We start from the raw sequence: 12,330 nt of genomic DNA, 5'->3' as shown, positions 1-12,330 counted from the left end.
CTCATATCTCGCAATCTGCAATGACGAGCATGTCTAAGTGTACGGTGAAGGAAGAAGAATGAAGACTAAGATTATATATACACACTAAAGATGAAGATATGCGAGGATTCATCCTCGACGGTGACGGAGACGTCGAAAGCTAAACCGAATTTCTATCCAAAACGCCTTCGTTTCTGTCGTCGCACCGCCCTTCACCTCCCCAGGCCATGTACTATTTAGAAGACGATCGAGTCGTCGACGGGGTGAGGAGCTCGCCAGGCTCCTCACCCGCCGCGGTGGAATCCTTGCCCTGACCCAGCGGGCTCGGAGACCGTCTGTAATCCGCCGGAGACCGCAAGGGCGTCGACACCGCTGCTTCGGTGTCGTGGCGCGTGCGCAGCGCCACACTGGCCGCGATGCGTTCGTCGAGAATGCCCACAAGCCGCTCCGAGTACTGGTCCAGAAACTTGGTCACAGCGGTCTCGTCGAATTCAGTGCTCCTGGCTTTCTCGCTGATGGCTCGGGCGGTTGTCGCGAGCTCGCGTTGCACCTCTTTGACCAGCTCCATGTCCAATGTCTCGGTGCTGTTGGCGAGTCGTTTGCGATACGCTTTCAGCTGTCTGCAGAATCCCTCGCTTGCTGTCGTGAGGCTGCCGTACTCGCTTGCCGGGGCTTTCAGGTTGCCCCTTGATCTGACGTCTAGCGAAGCACGCCGTGTTGTGATACGCCCTTTTGGCGATGCTGGAGGCGAGGGCGACGTGTTGTTCTTGCGGCGAAGAAATGTGTGATTAGTTGTGCCGCCGTTTCTCCTCTCCCGTATACTGCTAGGCAACGGTGAGGGGTCGAGTCTTGGTGTTTGCGTCTTTTGCAGCGAGAACTTGGAAAGCTTCTTCTTCAATGTAGGCGACCTGTTCCCAGTGGGAGTTGCGCTGCCACTGTCTTCCGGTGAGCGCTGGAACTTGGCAAGCTCTGACTGTGACAACACGCGGCGTATTGGAGGTCTGCTAGCCAACAGACTTGGTGTTGACTGCGACGATGTTTCCAGTATGTCCATGGACCTGGACATCTCCTGCCGGCATGGTGACTGCAAAGCCAGACCCCAGACGAAGATGGTCCCGTCCACAGCGACCGTGACGAGAGACTTCTCACGCGAATCCTCGTCCTCCGACTTCAATGGCTGAACAAATGCAATGTCGGTGACTCCCTCAGTGTGGCCCCAGTCCCGAGCGAGGAGCGTACCGCTCTCGTCGTAGATACGTATCGATTTGTCAGTGCTTGACACTCCTGCGATGAGCGGAGAGCCCCACTCGCGTGATACATGAGCCAAAGAGTGCATGACGACAGCATCGCCGCCATCGTTGTCTGACGCTTTGAAGTTACTGAGGTATTGCCCGCTCTGTAGGTCGTACTTGTGCACCTGACGGTCAATGGTCGATGCAATCAACACATCATCCTGGTCGACATCCCATGCCATGGAAACTGGAGTCGACTTGAAAGCTATGCAGCGAAGGAAGTTGAAGACGCGGATAGTTTCGCCGTCTTCCTCCCGAGTTAGCATTTCGCGGACAACAATGCTGCGATCGCTCGACGAGGAGACAAGGCGTGTCCCATTCCGCGAGAACTGTACACCAGAGACCGCTCCAGCATGCTCGTCCAGTGTCTGTAGCAACGTCCATTTGCCCTTCTCTCGACTGAATATCTGCACGGTGCGATCTCTGCTTGCAGAGGCGATAAGAGTAGAGCTCTCGTCTTCAAAGATTGCAATGCTAGTGATCTCGTTCGAATGCGCTCTTGACTCGAAGATCACAGCCTCATATCTACAGTCGAGAACTCTCAAAACACCCAGCTTGTCTCCAGTGACAAGAAAGCTGGCACCAGACGAGGCGCGTACCGTACGGAGCTCATTCGGCAAGTCTGTCTCCGGTGATGGTTCAAGTGCAACCTGGAGGGATCTTTGGGTACTACCAGCCTGACTCCAGAAGATGACGCCGCCATCAGCAGCCCAGGTGTAGTACGAGGCATCGAGGTTGTTTGGCTGGGACAGGACTCCAACGCCCAGCACAGAGTCACCTTGGGCAGGCAGGGTATGGATGACGTCGCCAATATTTGTCTCGTCGTTTGGGCTTGAAGCGGAGCCGGGGTCTTGGAGGCTTGCGCACAGATGGGACAGCCGAATTGCACGTTGCGAGTCTACGGTTACAATGTGGTCGTCCAGACATGCGATTGCGGTGATCTGGTTATGGCAATCTGTGATGGAGACGGTGGGCGACTCGCCTCGAGAGCTTTGAGTGGATGGTGACGGCGGCGGAGTCATTTTACTGGTGAGACTGGCCACAGTGAACGTCTTCCACCCTCCCTGATTGCCTGCAAGATGAAGTCTCCCCTTGCCGTCAACTGCCATTGAGCTGACTGAAAATCCCGCATGTGCTACGCGAAAAAAGCTTTGCTCTCGGTCGGTCTCGTCAATGAGACAGAGGTCGCCGCGGTCAGACGCCACTATAGCCTTGTTAGGTGCTACCTGGCACACGCTCGTGAATATCGCGTCCTGGAGATCTCCTAGCAGACAGTTTCTGCCAGACAGCGGCTTGTTGGTGCTGCCAACGAACATGTCGCTCGGACGTGGTTTTAAGGGGGCCCGTTGGACCGGGCTGCGCTCTTCAAGAGACCACACCTTGACGTGTCTCGTGCCCACGGTGATGAGCTTGTTGCCCATCCAGGTCATCCGGTTGATGCTGCTGACACATTTGTTGCTGGAGTGCAGGGTCGCGGCTCCGGTGCGAGGGTGGACGCTCCACACGTAAAGGAAGCCGTCCTGGGCGGTTCCGATGCTCGCAAGATATCGCGAGTCGGGACTGAAGGCGACACAGTTGACGCCATACTGGTGCTCGATCAGAGAAGTCAAGGGCGTGTCTGACGGGGCATCCGACGCGTTGGAGAAGATGAGCACGCGAGGTTTGTACCCTGTCTGTGCCGGATGTTAGCCCATGCAGTGCGACCAGGGGCAGCATGACGTTGACGCACCTCACCGACCGCCAGAAACCTTCCGTCTGGACTGAAGCTCACACACGTCGCGGCTTTGATCTTCTCGCGTGCCGTCCATGCTCTGTTGTTTGGCGAGTCGCTCCAGTCGTTCAGTGCTGGCGACGCAAGAGGCGATGCGCCGAGACTGACATCGCGCAGTGACGCAGCCGCCCTATTGCGGCTTTCATTCTGCGTGGGTGTCGAGGGGCCGCCGTATATGGACGAGGACGAGTTGACGGGGTTCGTGGTGGGTCGAGCGCGGTAGAAGCGCTGTGAGATGGTGTGCTGGTCGTCGACGGTGGCCACGACAGCGGCGGTACCGGCCGTGTAGGCAAAGCAGCGCGCCGAGGGGAGGCTGTCGAAGGCATTGGCCGTGCGGGCTGTAGTCCCTATCACGGTGCGCAGAGTCAGGGTCGCCTCGGCGCGGGCCGTCTTGATAGGAGAGCGGAGGTTGGCTCTGGCAGTCATGAAGGGCGACGGCGTGGGTGCGAGTTTGACGCCGGCTCCCAGGGTGGCATCCCTCATTCGAGCGTTGGACGGAGTAAGCGACATCGCTTCCTCCAGGTCAATCGAGGAGAAGGAGAGCGACGGCTGCTAACAGACATCCTAGACACTCGTCATGGCACGATCCGGGGTCTGCTGGCGGGGGACGATGCTGGTCGAATTGCGGCTTGCGGCGCAGACTGACTGCAGACTGACTGCAGACTGACTGCAAGACTGGACTGGTAATGGGCGCCCGGTTGAGCTGCCGCCGAGGGGTGAGAGAGTGAAAAGTCGCGCCTGCCACAACTCTAGGGCTCCACGCGCGGCGCAAGGGCTGGCCGTGAGAGCCGCTACAGTTTCTGGGGATCATCGAGACGGTGCCTTTTCAGCCTCAGGTACCGTCCAGTAAGGAGGGCTCGGTAAGCCTTAGCACATCGCTCGCGCTCTAAGCCTTGCAGCTTGACCCGTTGGGGCATCGTGAGATTGCGTCCTCGAGCGTCATTGACTCGCGGTGCATCATCTCCCAAGGAGACATTCCGGCGTGCAAGGTCGCGGGGACATGAAGATGGGTATGCTCAGTTGCTCAACGACTGGCACGGGTATCGATCAGAGTGGGGGATATGCAAGACCATACGCCAGTAGGCGTAAATATTATTGTTAGTCATCTCCGTCTTCTGCAGACTCCCACTCCCTTGGCTTGCGGCGTTACTGCACTGTCATTCGCGCATTAGCCGCGATAGGCGCGCTGTTTGCCGCCGGGGACCCTGCAACGTCAGAAAAGTCAAGCAGACGTGACAAGACGACGCGCCGCGCCGCTCGCTTACCAAGCCTCTCCCCTGCCATCGCCTCTGTACATACTACGCAGCAGGCGCAGTTCCCTTGTCCACCAAGGGATCGCCCCCGACGCCCGGATGTATGTGATACGGTCTGCACTGCGAGCATCGACAGGACGAGCTCCCGCACGATTGATCCGCGGCCGCCGCTACCCATTGATACCACGCATCCGCTCGCTGCACACCACGCGTGCACTCGCGTCTGCGTCGACACCGCCCCCAGCGCCAGACAGCACACCAATCGGCGACAATGGCGCCGACAAGGCCGACCGCGAGAGGGCGGCAGCAGGCGAGCAGGCTGAAGCCGAGATAGCCAACGAGGACCCGGAACTCTTGGCGCAGAAGGTCCAGCGATCACGCGAAACAACGAGACGATACCTGGCTGCCCAGCGCCGCCAGCAGAGGGGGAGGAAGACGCAGGGCCTGCCGCCGGTGAACGTTCCGGACTGGTTTCTGAAGAGACGCGTACTGCGCCGCGAAGACGTCCCGCAGGAGCTGCAGGACAAGATTGCGCCCAAAGCGCTTTCGGTTTCCATTACACACACAGAAGCAGGAGAGAGCGCGACATGCTCGATACCGGCTTCCAAGGACCTGGACGCCGTGAAGGTGCTGGCACGTCTGGTGCGTGGGCTGTGGGGGCGGCGTCTGGACGACCAGGAGAAGCTCAAGATCGAGCGCTATCTGGAGGATCGACTCGCTGCTGAGCCCGAGGCAAGCGCCGAGACCGACTCGTCAGCACCCATCGATGACAAAGCACGCTCCATGGGCGAAGAGGAGCTGCGCACGAGGCTGGAGCTGCGCGAACAGCTCTTCAATGCTACACAGGAGATGAAGTCAGACCCCAGCAAGCCGCTCGCTGAGCGAGTGGATGAGATGAACAGCAGAGCACAGCGCTACATGCTCAAGCGGGAGAACGCAAAGTCGAGATCGTCACGAGGTTCGAAGCGCCTATCTCCTGTTGTACTGGCCGAAGTCCGCGCGAGCATCGCGGCAGCACTGTCTTCGTTGCGCCCGTCAATCAGCAACACATTCCCCGCCACCAAGACGAACATCGTCCTTCACTCACCTGTACCTGGTCACGAGCTTCTGATAGACCGCGCCGTGGAGGCCATCGCGTTGGAGATGGACTCTGAACTGGTTGTCCTGCGGGCCAACGATCTCGCACAGCTGGCAGGAGACTACCTCGGCGAAGGAGCAGAGCCGTCACCACGGTCGATACGATCTTTGGGATACGAGACCTACCGACTAAGCTCTGAACTAGCCAACGCATTCGAGGATATGGAGAAAGACGATGCGGCAGAGGAGGACGTGGAGTCTGCCCAACCGTCACCGACGGACCCCTCGGAGAAGCCCAAGATGGGCGCGTTCCCACTCATCTTGCCACTCTCTGCGCTTGCATCCATCAAAGAGCTCTCCAACAAGTTCAGAGCCGGGCAGCCACTGTCATCAAGCCCCTTCGAGACCTCGGCGAATGCACTTTCTGACGAGCCAAGCCGCGCACAGAGCCAAAGTGAAATACAGCTCGAAGACCTGAAGCTCGCAACCCTCCTTGAGGCTTTGATTGATGCCAGTGAGCTGAAGCAGAGTCGCAATATCATTGGCAACGAAGGTTTCGAGCTGCGGACAGCGCTCAAGGAAGGTTCAAAAACGCCGAGAGGAAGCGATCCCAACTTTTTCGACTATTCCGTCAGCTCTGACGGGATACCGCTGGAGCTCAATTCGGCTCTGCCAGCAGCTGCAAGACCTGGCATGAACATGACTGTCAATGTTGGCTCTGTTGCAGCGCTGACACGTATACCAAAGAAGTCAAAGATTGTCCACGTCCGAGACTTCAAGGAGCTCAACGCCACACACTACGGCGGTCGCATCATACAGAAGCTTGAAGAAATCGTCCGCAAAAGACGAAGTGCTGGCGAGAGCGTCATGATCATTGGCAGCACTTGCTCCCTTGAGCTCACGCCGGACCTCTCCGCTGGTGGTGTCCAGGGCCTGCAATCGGAAGGCGAGAGCAGCTACTTCAGGACCATCGTGGTGGCAGCGGACTCGGACAAAACATCTTTGCTGGATGAGTCCAGTGCCATGTCCAAGGGCGAAGTTGGGTCAGCCATTCTGTCGCCAGCGGAACGAGGCAAGTTCTGCGGCATCAACATGCTCCACACTCAAGACATGCTACGCTCGTTGGACCCCGTGGCAGCTGCACGCATTTCCGACATGGAGTTGACCATCCAGCACCATCGAAACTTCGCCGCCATCATACCGGAGGCTTACCTCAACAGGGTCCTGACTTATGATGAGGTACACCGCATAGCATTAACAGCGCTCGGGCTGCATGTCACCAACCCTACCGGCACAACTCAGACCGACGCAGAGCAAGGCCAATTGAATTGGGCACATGTTGCGCTCGCAATGGGGCTGCTGAAAACCAGCGATACAGTCAAATACCTCTCCTTCGACAAGACTCTCCAAAAGCAGCAACCTCGACACGATCTCGGTCCAGAGGCTGAAGCTCACGTCAGGGCAAAGAAGAGACACAGCGAAGCCGACATGCAACGCCAGCGCGATCTCCAGCGTATCACTGCCAGTGCGACAAAGCACGAGAAGCGTCTGATCTCCGGCATCGCGAACCCCGACCAGATCAAGACTACGTTCGATCAAGTACACGTACCAAAAGAGACTGTGGATTCGATTCGTACGATAACCTCCCTCTCGCTTCTCCGACCAGACGCATTCGATTATGGTATCCTCGCCACTGAGAAGATCTCTGGCGCGCTCCTGTACGGCCCTCCCGGCACAGGCAAGACACTGCTCGCCAAGGCGGTTGCAAAAGAGTCTGGCAGCACTGTGCTCGAGGTCTCCGGCTCTCAGATCATGGACAAGTACGTTGGCGAGGGCGAGAAGAACGTCGCTGCCATCTTCTCGTTGGCACGGAAGCTCTCTCCGTGTATCGTGTTCTTGGACGAAGCCGATGCAGTCTTCGCAAGCCGCGATGCTATGCGCGAGCGCACAAGTCACCGCGACATCCTCAACCAATTCTTGAAGGAGTGGGACGGCCTGAACGACCTCAGCGTTTTCGTCATGGTCGCGACAAACCGGCCGTTCGACCTCGACGACGCCGTCGTTCGCCGGCTTCCACGTCGCCTCCTAGTCGACCTCCCCACGCAAGTAGACCGCAAGGAGATCCTGCGCATCCACCTAAAGGGCGAGCAACTCGACCCGGCCATCGACCTCGACGACCTCGCAAAACGCACACCCTTCTACAGCGGCAGCGATCTGAAAAACGTCGCCGTATCCGCAGCCCTGGCATGCGTCAAGGAAGAAAACGACATCGCCGCAAAAGCAGCAGCAGACGGCACCCCCACAGCGCCCGAGACAATAGCTAGGGCCGAGACGGACTCAGCATCCGCACCCGCATTCCCGCACCACGCCGACGGCCCACCTGCACCTCCACCTCCCCCGTCCTTCCCCTCGCCGCCTTCGACCTCAGACCCTGTCGCGTCGACGGCAGCATCGCCAACACCGCACCTCGTGCGCGGCATCAACTACAAATTCCCCACGATCCGCACCCTGATGCAACGCCATTTCGACGCCGCGCTGCAGGACATCAGCGCGTCTATATCCGAGGACATGAGCAGCTTATCCGCGATCAAGAAGTTCGACGAGCAGTTTGGAGATAAGAAGGGAAGGAAGGGGAAGAAGGGGTTTGGGTTTGGGGAGAATATGGGGAAACGGGATGAGAATGCTGCGCGGGTTAGAGGATGAGGGGAACCATGATAGCTGTGAGGGATAGGGTGGGCATTGGCTTTTTTTGCATGATGGGGTGTGTAGGTAGTAGTGTAATATACTGCGCGGCGCTGATTCACTCTCTTTCCGCACATGGCGAGGTCCGCTCCCTACATCCCAATCGTCTCCAGCGAGCATGCCCTAACGTCCCCCCCCCCCTGCATGGCGAGAAACCCTGCGTGGCGAAAAGCCGCACATGGTATCCATCACAACAACGCCAAAATCGGCCCATAGACCTGACGAGTCTCGGCATATAGACTTCTGAAAATACACTAAAGTTGGACTTTGCTTCTCGTACATGCAACTCCTGGTTCGCCTGCAATACCAGCTCTTGCCGCAGGTGCACCAAGTTGCGTTACTCTGGCCAGTCTTGGACCTGGCGTGAGTCTTGAGCGACCTGTCTGAGAACTTGTCAAGCTATACCGGTAGAGAGAAAGCTTAAGAATGTATGCGGAGCGAGACAGAGGTGCGTAAGCTCAATGTGCCCTGGTGTTGACCTGGTGCCGTTAAGCAAGGACAGACAAGCCAGCGCCCCGCTTTCTGACAGTATGAAAAGAATCAGAAGCAGGATAACTTTAGCTGTGAAGTATAGTTATGAAGAGCGCACGTTGCACACAGCGGCGCGGACCGGGCCGCCAGACCACCCATGACTCGCTCGCATTCACATGTACTCCTGCATCTCAGTTAGTACCAATAGACGCGCGAGTGTTTCTGAAAATACATGCTGCTAAGTAAGATAGGAAAGCAACTTGCAATGACGTGCTGCTTTGCGCTGCATAGCTGAGTGCATCGACATGCTATTCTTCTACCCCTTCTTATGTTTGGAGCTCGTGATCCTGAGCTTTGCCAGCCCGCGTGACAACATTGAGGTCTTGCCGCTGTTCATGGTTGCGTCGTTCTCGGCTTTGGCTATGTACAAGAAGGACTAAACGGCTCTGGCCTTGCAAAGCAAGCGCAGCGGAACGATGCTGGCAACATGCACAAGTGCTTGATAATCCTCTAAGGCTGACCTGCTTTGCAAGCAAGTGAGTCAGACAGTATACGCTCGTCAGCGTGGATACTCGTGCCCCAGCACATTTACTCTTGTCGCTGATCGTACTGTGAGCACTGATCTAACTGATCACTGATCGCACTGAGCACTGATCGCACTGAGCACTGATCAAAGTAAACATGCCAAGAACTGATCACACCACGTGATCATGCGACCCGTTTTCAGTGCTTACTTGTCGAGTTGGCTTGCTTGTATTTAATTAAAGTTGTCATTCCTGCTGTGTCGTGCTGTGATTGGTTTGAATACTTCTCGTGTTCCTGGGATCGTAACACATGACAAGAGCAAGTGCTAAGCTACAACTCATGTTGACCCGCCTTTTCCAAATGAAAACCCCGACATTGTACCAGAATTGTGACCAAGCTGAAGGCCATTGTTATTGTTGCCTGAAAAGACAGTGTGGTGAGACCTGTCGGCCCCCTCTGTCGCCTTTGTGATTGCGTGCTCCAACAGTGTGTCTTGAGCGGCGGCAATCTCTTTCAATACAGACATGCCTTCGCCTTCTCCAATAGCTGATACTTCCCTATCACACAGCTCGCGCTGAGACTGCTGCGTTGCTGGGAAGAGCTGGACCAAGCTGTCAATGAGCTCAGTGATGTCCTTGATCAGTTGTCGAAAATGCTTTTCTTGGTACAATGCCCACTTTGCCTTCTGACGTACGCTGGACCGGTTCTGGCGCTCGATAGCCAGCTGTCGCATCTTCTCGTGAAGCTTTGCCCTTGCCGGATCTAGGTTGGTCTGGGGATCGTATACCGCAAGGCTGTCGTCCTGTGGCTGCGTCCGACTCTTGTATCTGTCCGACACGTGCTGAGCTTCTGCGAACAGCTCGACAATCTGGTGAAGCAGGGCTTCAGCGTCTTTAACGTTTGTTTCTGATCCGAAACACCCCTGAAGCGATACTGTATCCCGGACATCGTCATCAAGACTCAGAGACTTGCCCCACCTCGACAGGCGGAGTCTTGCACTGTCGAGTTGGAGCTGGCTTGTTTGGAAGCTCTTTCTGAATGTGCGTCCGAGCTGGAGGAGCTCGAAGCACTCCACTGTGTTGTTGAACAGGCTAGCAAGGGCGACAACACCAACAACAAGGCCAGCCGTCTCTGCCATGTTGGGTCGCTGGATTAGTGGCAACGATGGGAACGAAGACGTGAAATGAAGATGAGATAGGAGCAAGAGATACGAGGAAGAGATACGAGGAAGAGATACGAGGAAGAGATCTCGGGGAATGCGTACTTGTACCTTGCTCCAGGCCTGAGCTGTGCAAGTGATAGCCGCGGGGCGATGGCCTGCAGCTCTCTTGTATGCGCAGGCAATAATGGCTGCGGGTGGAAGCCAGAGTGTGTCAGCAGTCAGCAGCTGTGGCGTCCAGCCTGATGCGCAAAAGCAGCTGCTGTCTGATCCTGCACAAGGCTCTCAACGCTGCACAGTCCAGTCACTGCTATGCGCAATGGCTCCCCTCGGCATCACTACGACCACCACGTTCGCAGGCGATAGAAACCAGGGAGCGCAGATTGGTAACAACTTTGGCTCTATCGAGAGCCACTTCCATGTTCCTGCCGGCAAGTGCCCGTCCCCGCTCCGACCCACGCTGTGCTGACCACGCGGTGTCTCTGCAGAGCGCCCTGAGACCCCACCGCAGCCCTCCTGCTCCGTGCCGTTCCGGCGCGACACAGACTTTGTCGACCGTGCAACGCTGCTTGATCAGATTTGCGAGCGATGCTCTGCGCCAGCGTCGCGTGTTGCGCTAGTGGGTCTTGGCGGAGTAGGGTAAGCTTAGCCGGGGGAACCTCCAGACAGCGCTCACGACTAACGCACACACAGCAAGTCGCAGCTGGCCATCGAGCACTGCTACCGCACCACCAAGCGCTCACCGCAGACGTGGGTGCTGTGGGCGCACGCCAGCAACACAGCGCGGCTGGAGCAGAGCTTCCGCGAGATAGCAGAGCTGGTCAAGATCCGCGGGCGCAAGGACCCACAGGCGGACGTGTTCAAGCTGGTGCACGACTGGCTGCGCGATAAGAAGAACGGGCGGTGGCTGCTGGTGCTTGACAACGCGGACGATGCTGCTATTCTTTCTGCGCGAACAGGCGACAGCCAGAAGTCGCAAGCAGACGATGGCGGCAGCGCCGACAGCAGCGGAGCAGCTCTTCAGCACCAGCTGTCGAGGTATCTGCCTCCGAGCGAGCACGGCAGCGTGCTGGTGACAAGCAGGACAAGGCAAGCGGCGATGCAGGTTGTTGAAGACAGTGACATCATACTGATTAAGCCGATGGACAACGCAGCTGCACACGCTCTGCTTCACAAGAAGCTAGGAGACGAGGGCAGGAAGAGCGACAGCAACAACGACACTGCTGAGCTAGCGGCGGCACTGGACCACATGCCGCTCGCTCTTGTGCAGGCAGCGACATACATTCGACGGCGAGCGCCGCGATGCTCGGTGCAGCAGTACCTGGAGGAGTATCGGCAGAGCGACACCAGAGCAACGAGCCTGCTGAACCAGGAGGCTGGCCATCTGCGCCGCGATGAGGAAGCCAGCAACGCCATCCTCATAACGTGGCAGATCTCGTTCGACCACGTGCGACGCAGCAGACCATCAGCGGCAGACCTGCTGTCGCTGATGAGCTTCTTTGACCGGCAGGGGATACCTGAAGCCTTGCTGCACAGTAGGGATAGCACAGCGAACAACGATGGCTTTGAAGATGACCTTGAGACACTGCGGGACTACTCCTTTGTCACAGTCACAAGGGATGCAAACACGTTTGAGATGCACAGCCTGGTGCAGCTAGCAACGCGCAAGTGGCTCGAAAGCCAGCGCCAGCTCGACAAGTGGAGAGAGCAGTTCATCTCCAACCTGTGCGCAGAGCTGCCTACAGGAGAACACGAGAACTGGGAGACGTGCCAAGCGCTGTTCCCGCACACGAAGGCAGCAGCAGCACAGCGGCCTGCGAGCCAGAAGTCGCTCGAGGAGTGGGCGCTGCTTCTGTACAAAGCAGCATGGTACGCCTGGCAAATGGGCAGAGCAGGTGAGGCAGAGCAGATGTCGGTGATGTCGATGGAGGTGAGAAGAGAGGTGTTTGGCGAAGAGAGTAAGGACATGTTGAGCAGCATGGGCATAGTAGGGCTGGCCATGCGGATTGCGGGCAAGTACGAGGAGGCGGAAGCGATGCACAGGCAGACGCTGGCGACAAG

At 57.4% G+C, this 12,330-nt stretch overlaps 4 protein-coding genes across 4 annotated transcripts; 2 read left to right on the top strand and 2 right to left on the bottom strand.

Annotated features, from left to right (window-relative positions):
• Positions 1-211: 211 nt before the first annotated feature.
• M421DRAFT_91929 (WD domain-containing protein) lies at positions 212-3,552 on the bottom strand (the record flags this gene model as incomplete). The annotated part of the gene is made up of 2 exons (XM_033597986.1): positions 212-2,944; positions 3,001-3,552. The coding sequence occupies 2 exons, from the start codon at positions 3,550-3,552 to the stop codon at positions 212-214; spliced, it is 3,285 nt and encodes a 1,094-aa protein (XP_033449729.1).
• A 766-nt stretch (positions 3,553-4,318) lies between these two features.
• Positions 4,319-8,240, top strand: M421DRAFT_420006 (AAA-domain-containing protein). The gene has a single exon (XM_033592327.1). The coding sequence runs from the start codon at positions 4,395-4,397 to the stop codon at positions 8,073-8,075; it is 3,681 nt and encodes a 1,226-aa protein (XP_033449728.1). The 5' UTR covers positions 4,319-4,394; the 3' UTR covers positions 8,076-8,240.
• Positions 8,241-9,301: 1,061 nt separating this feature from the next.
• Positions 9,302-10,661, bottom strand: M421DRAFT_420005 (uncharacterized protein). The gene has a single exon (XM_033592326.1). It carries the CDS (start codon positions 10,246-10,248, stop codon positions 9,448-9,450), a length of 801 nt encoding a protein of 266 aa, XP_033449727.1. The 5' UTR covers positions 10,249-10,661; the 3' UTR covers positions 9,302-9,447.
• A 95-nt stretch (positions 10,662-10,756) lies between these two features.
• Positions 10,757-12,325, top strand: M421DRAFT_45945 (uncharacterized protein; the record flags this gene model as incomplete). The annotated part of the gene is made up of 3 exons (XM_033594684.1): positions 10,757-10,908; positions 10,963-11,241; positions 11,278-12,325. Coding segments are annotated over 3 exons (1,479 nt in total), but the record flags the coding sequence as incomplete, so codon positions are not given.
• Positions 12,326-12,330: the final 5 nt, after the last annotated feature.

Source organism: Didymella exigua, assembly GCF_010094145.1.
Source record: "Didymella exigua CBS 183.55 unplaced genomic scaffold M421scaffold_11, whole genome shotgun sequence".
In the NCBI taxonomy this organism is placed as follows: Eukaryota; Fungi; Ascomycota; class Dothideomycetes; order Pleosporales; family Didymellaceae; genus Didymella; species Didymella exigua.
This window is presented reverse-complemented; position numbering and strand designations above follow the sequence as displayed.

Bases quoted from the DNA above. Each gene is read 5' to 3' on its own strand.
- M421DRAFT_420006 (XM_033592327.1), top strand. From the start codon at position 4,395: ATGTATGTGATACGGTCTGCACTGCGAGCATCGACAGGACGAGCTCCC.
- M421DRAFT_420005 (XM_033592326.1), bottom strand. From the start codon at position 10,248: ATGGCAGAGACGGCTGGCCTTGTTGTTGGTGTTGTCGCCCTTGCTAGC.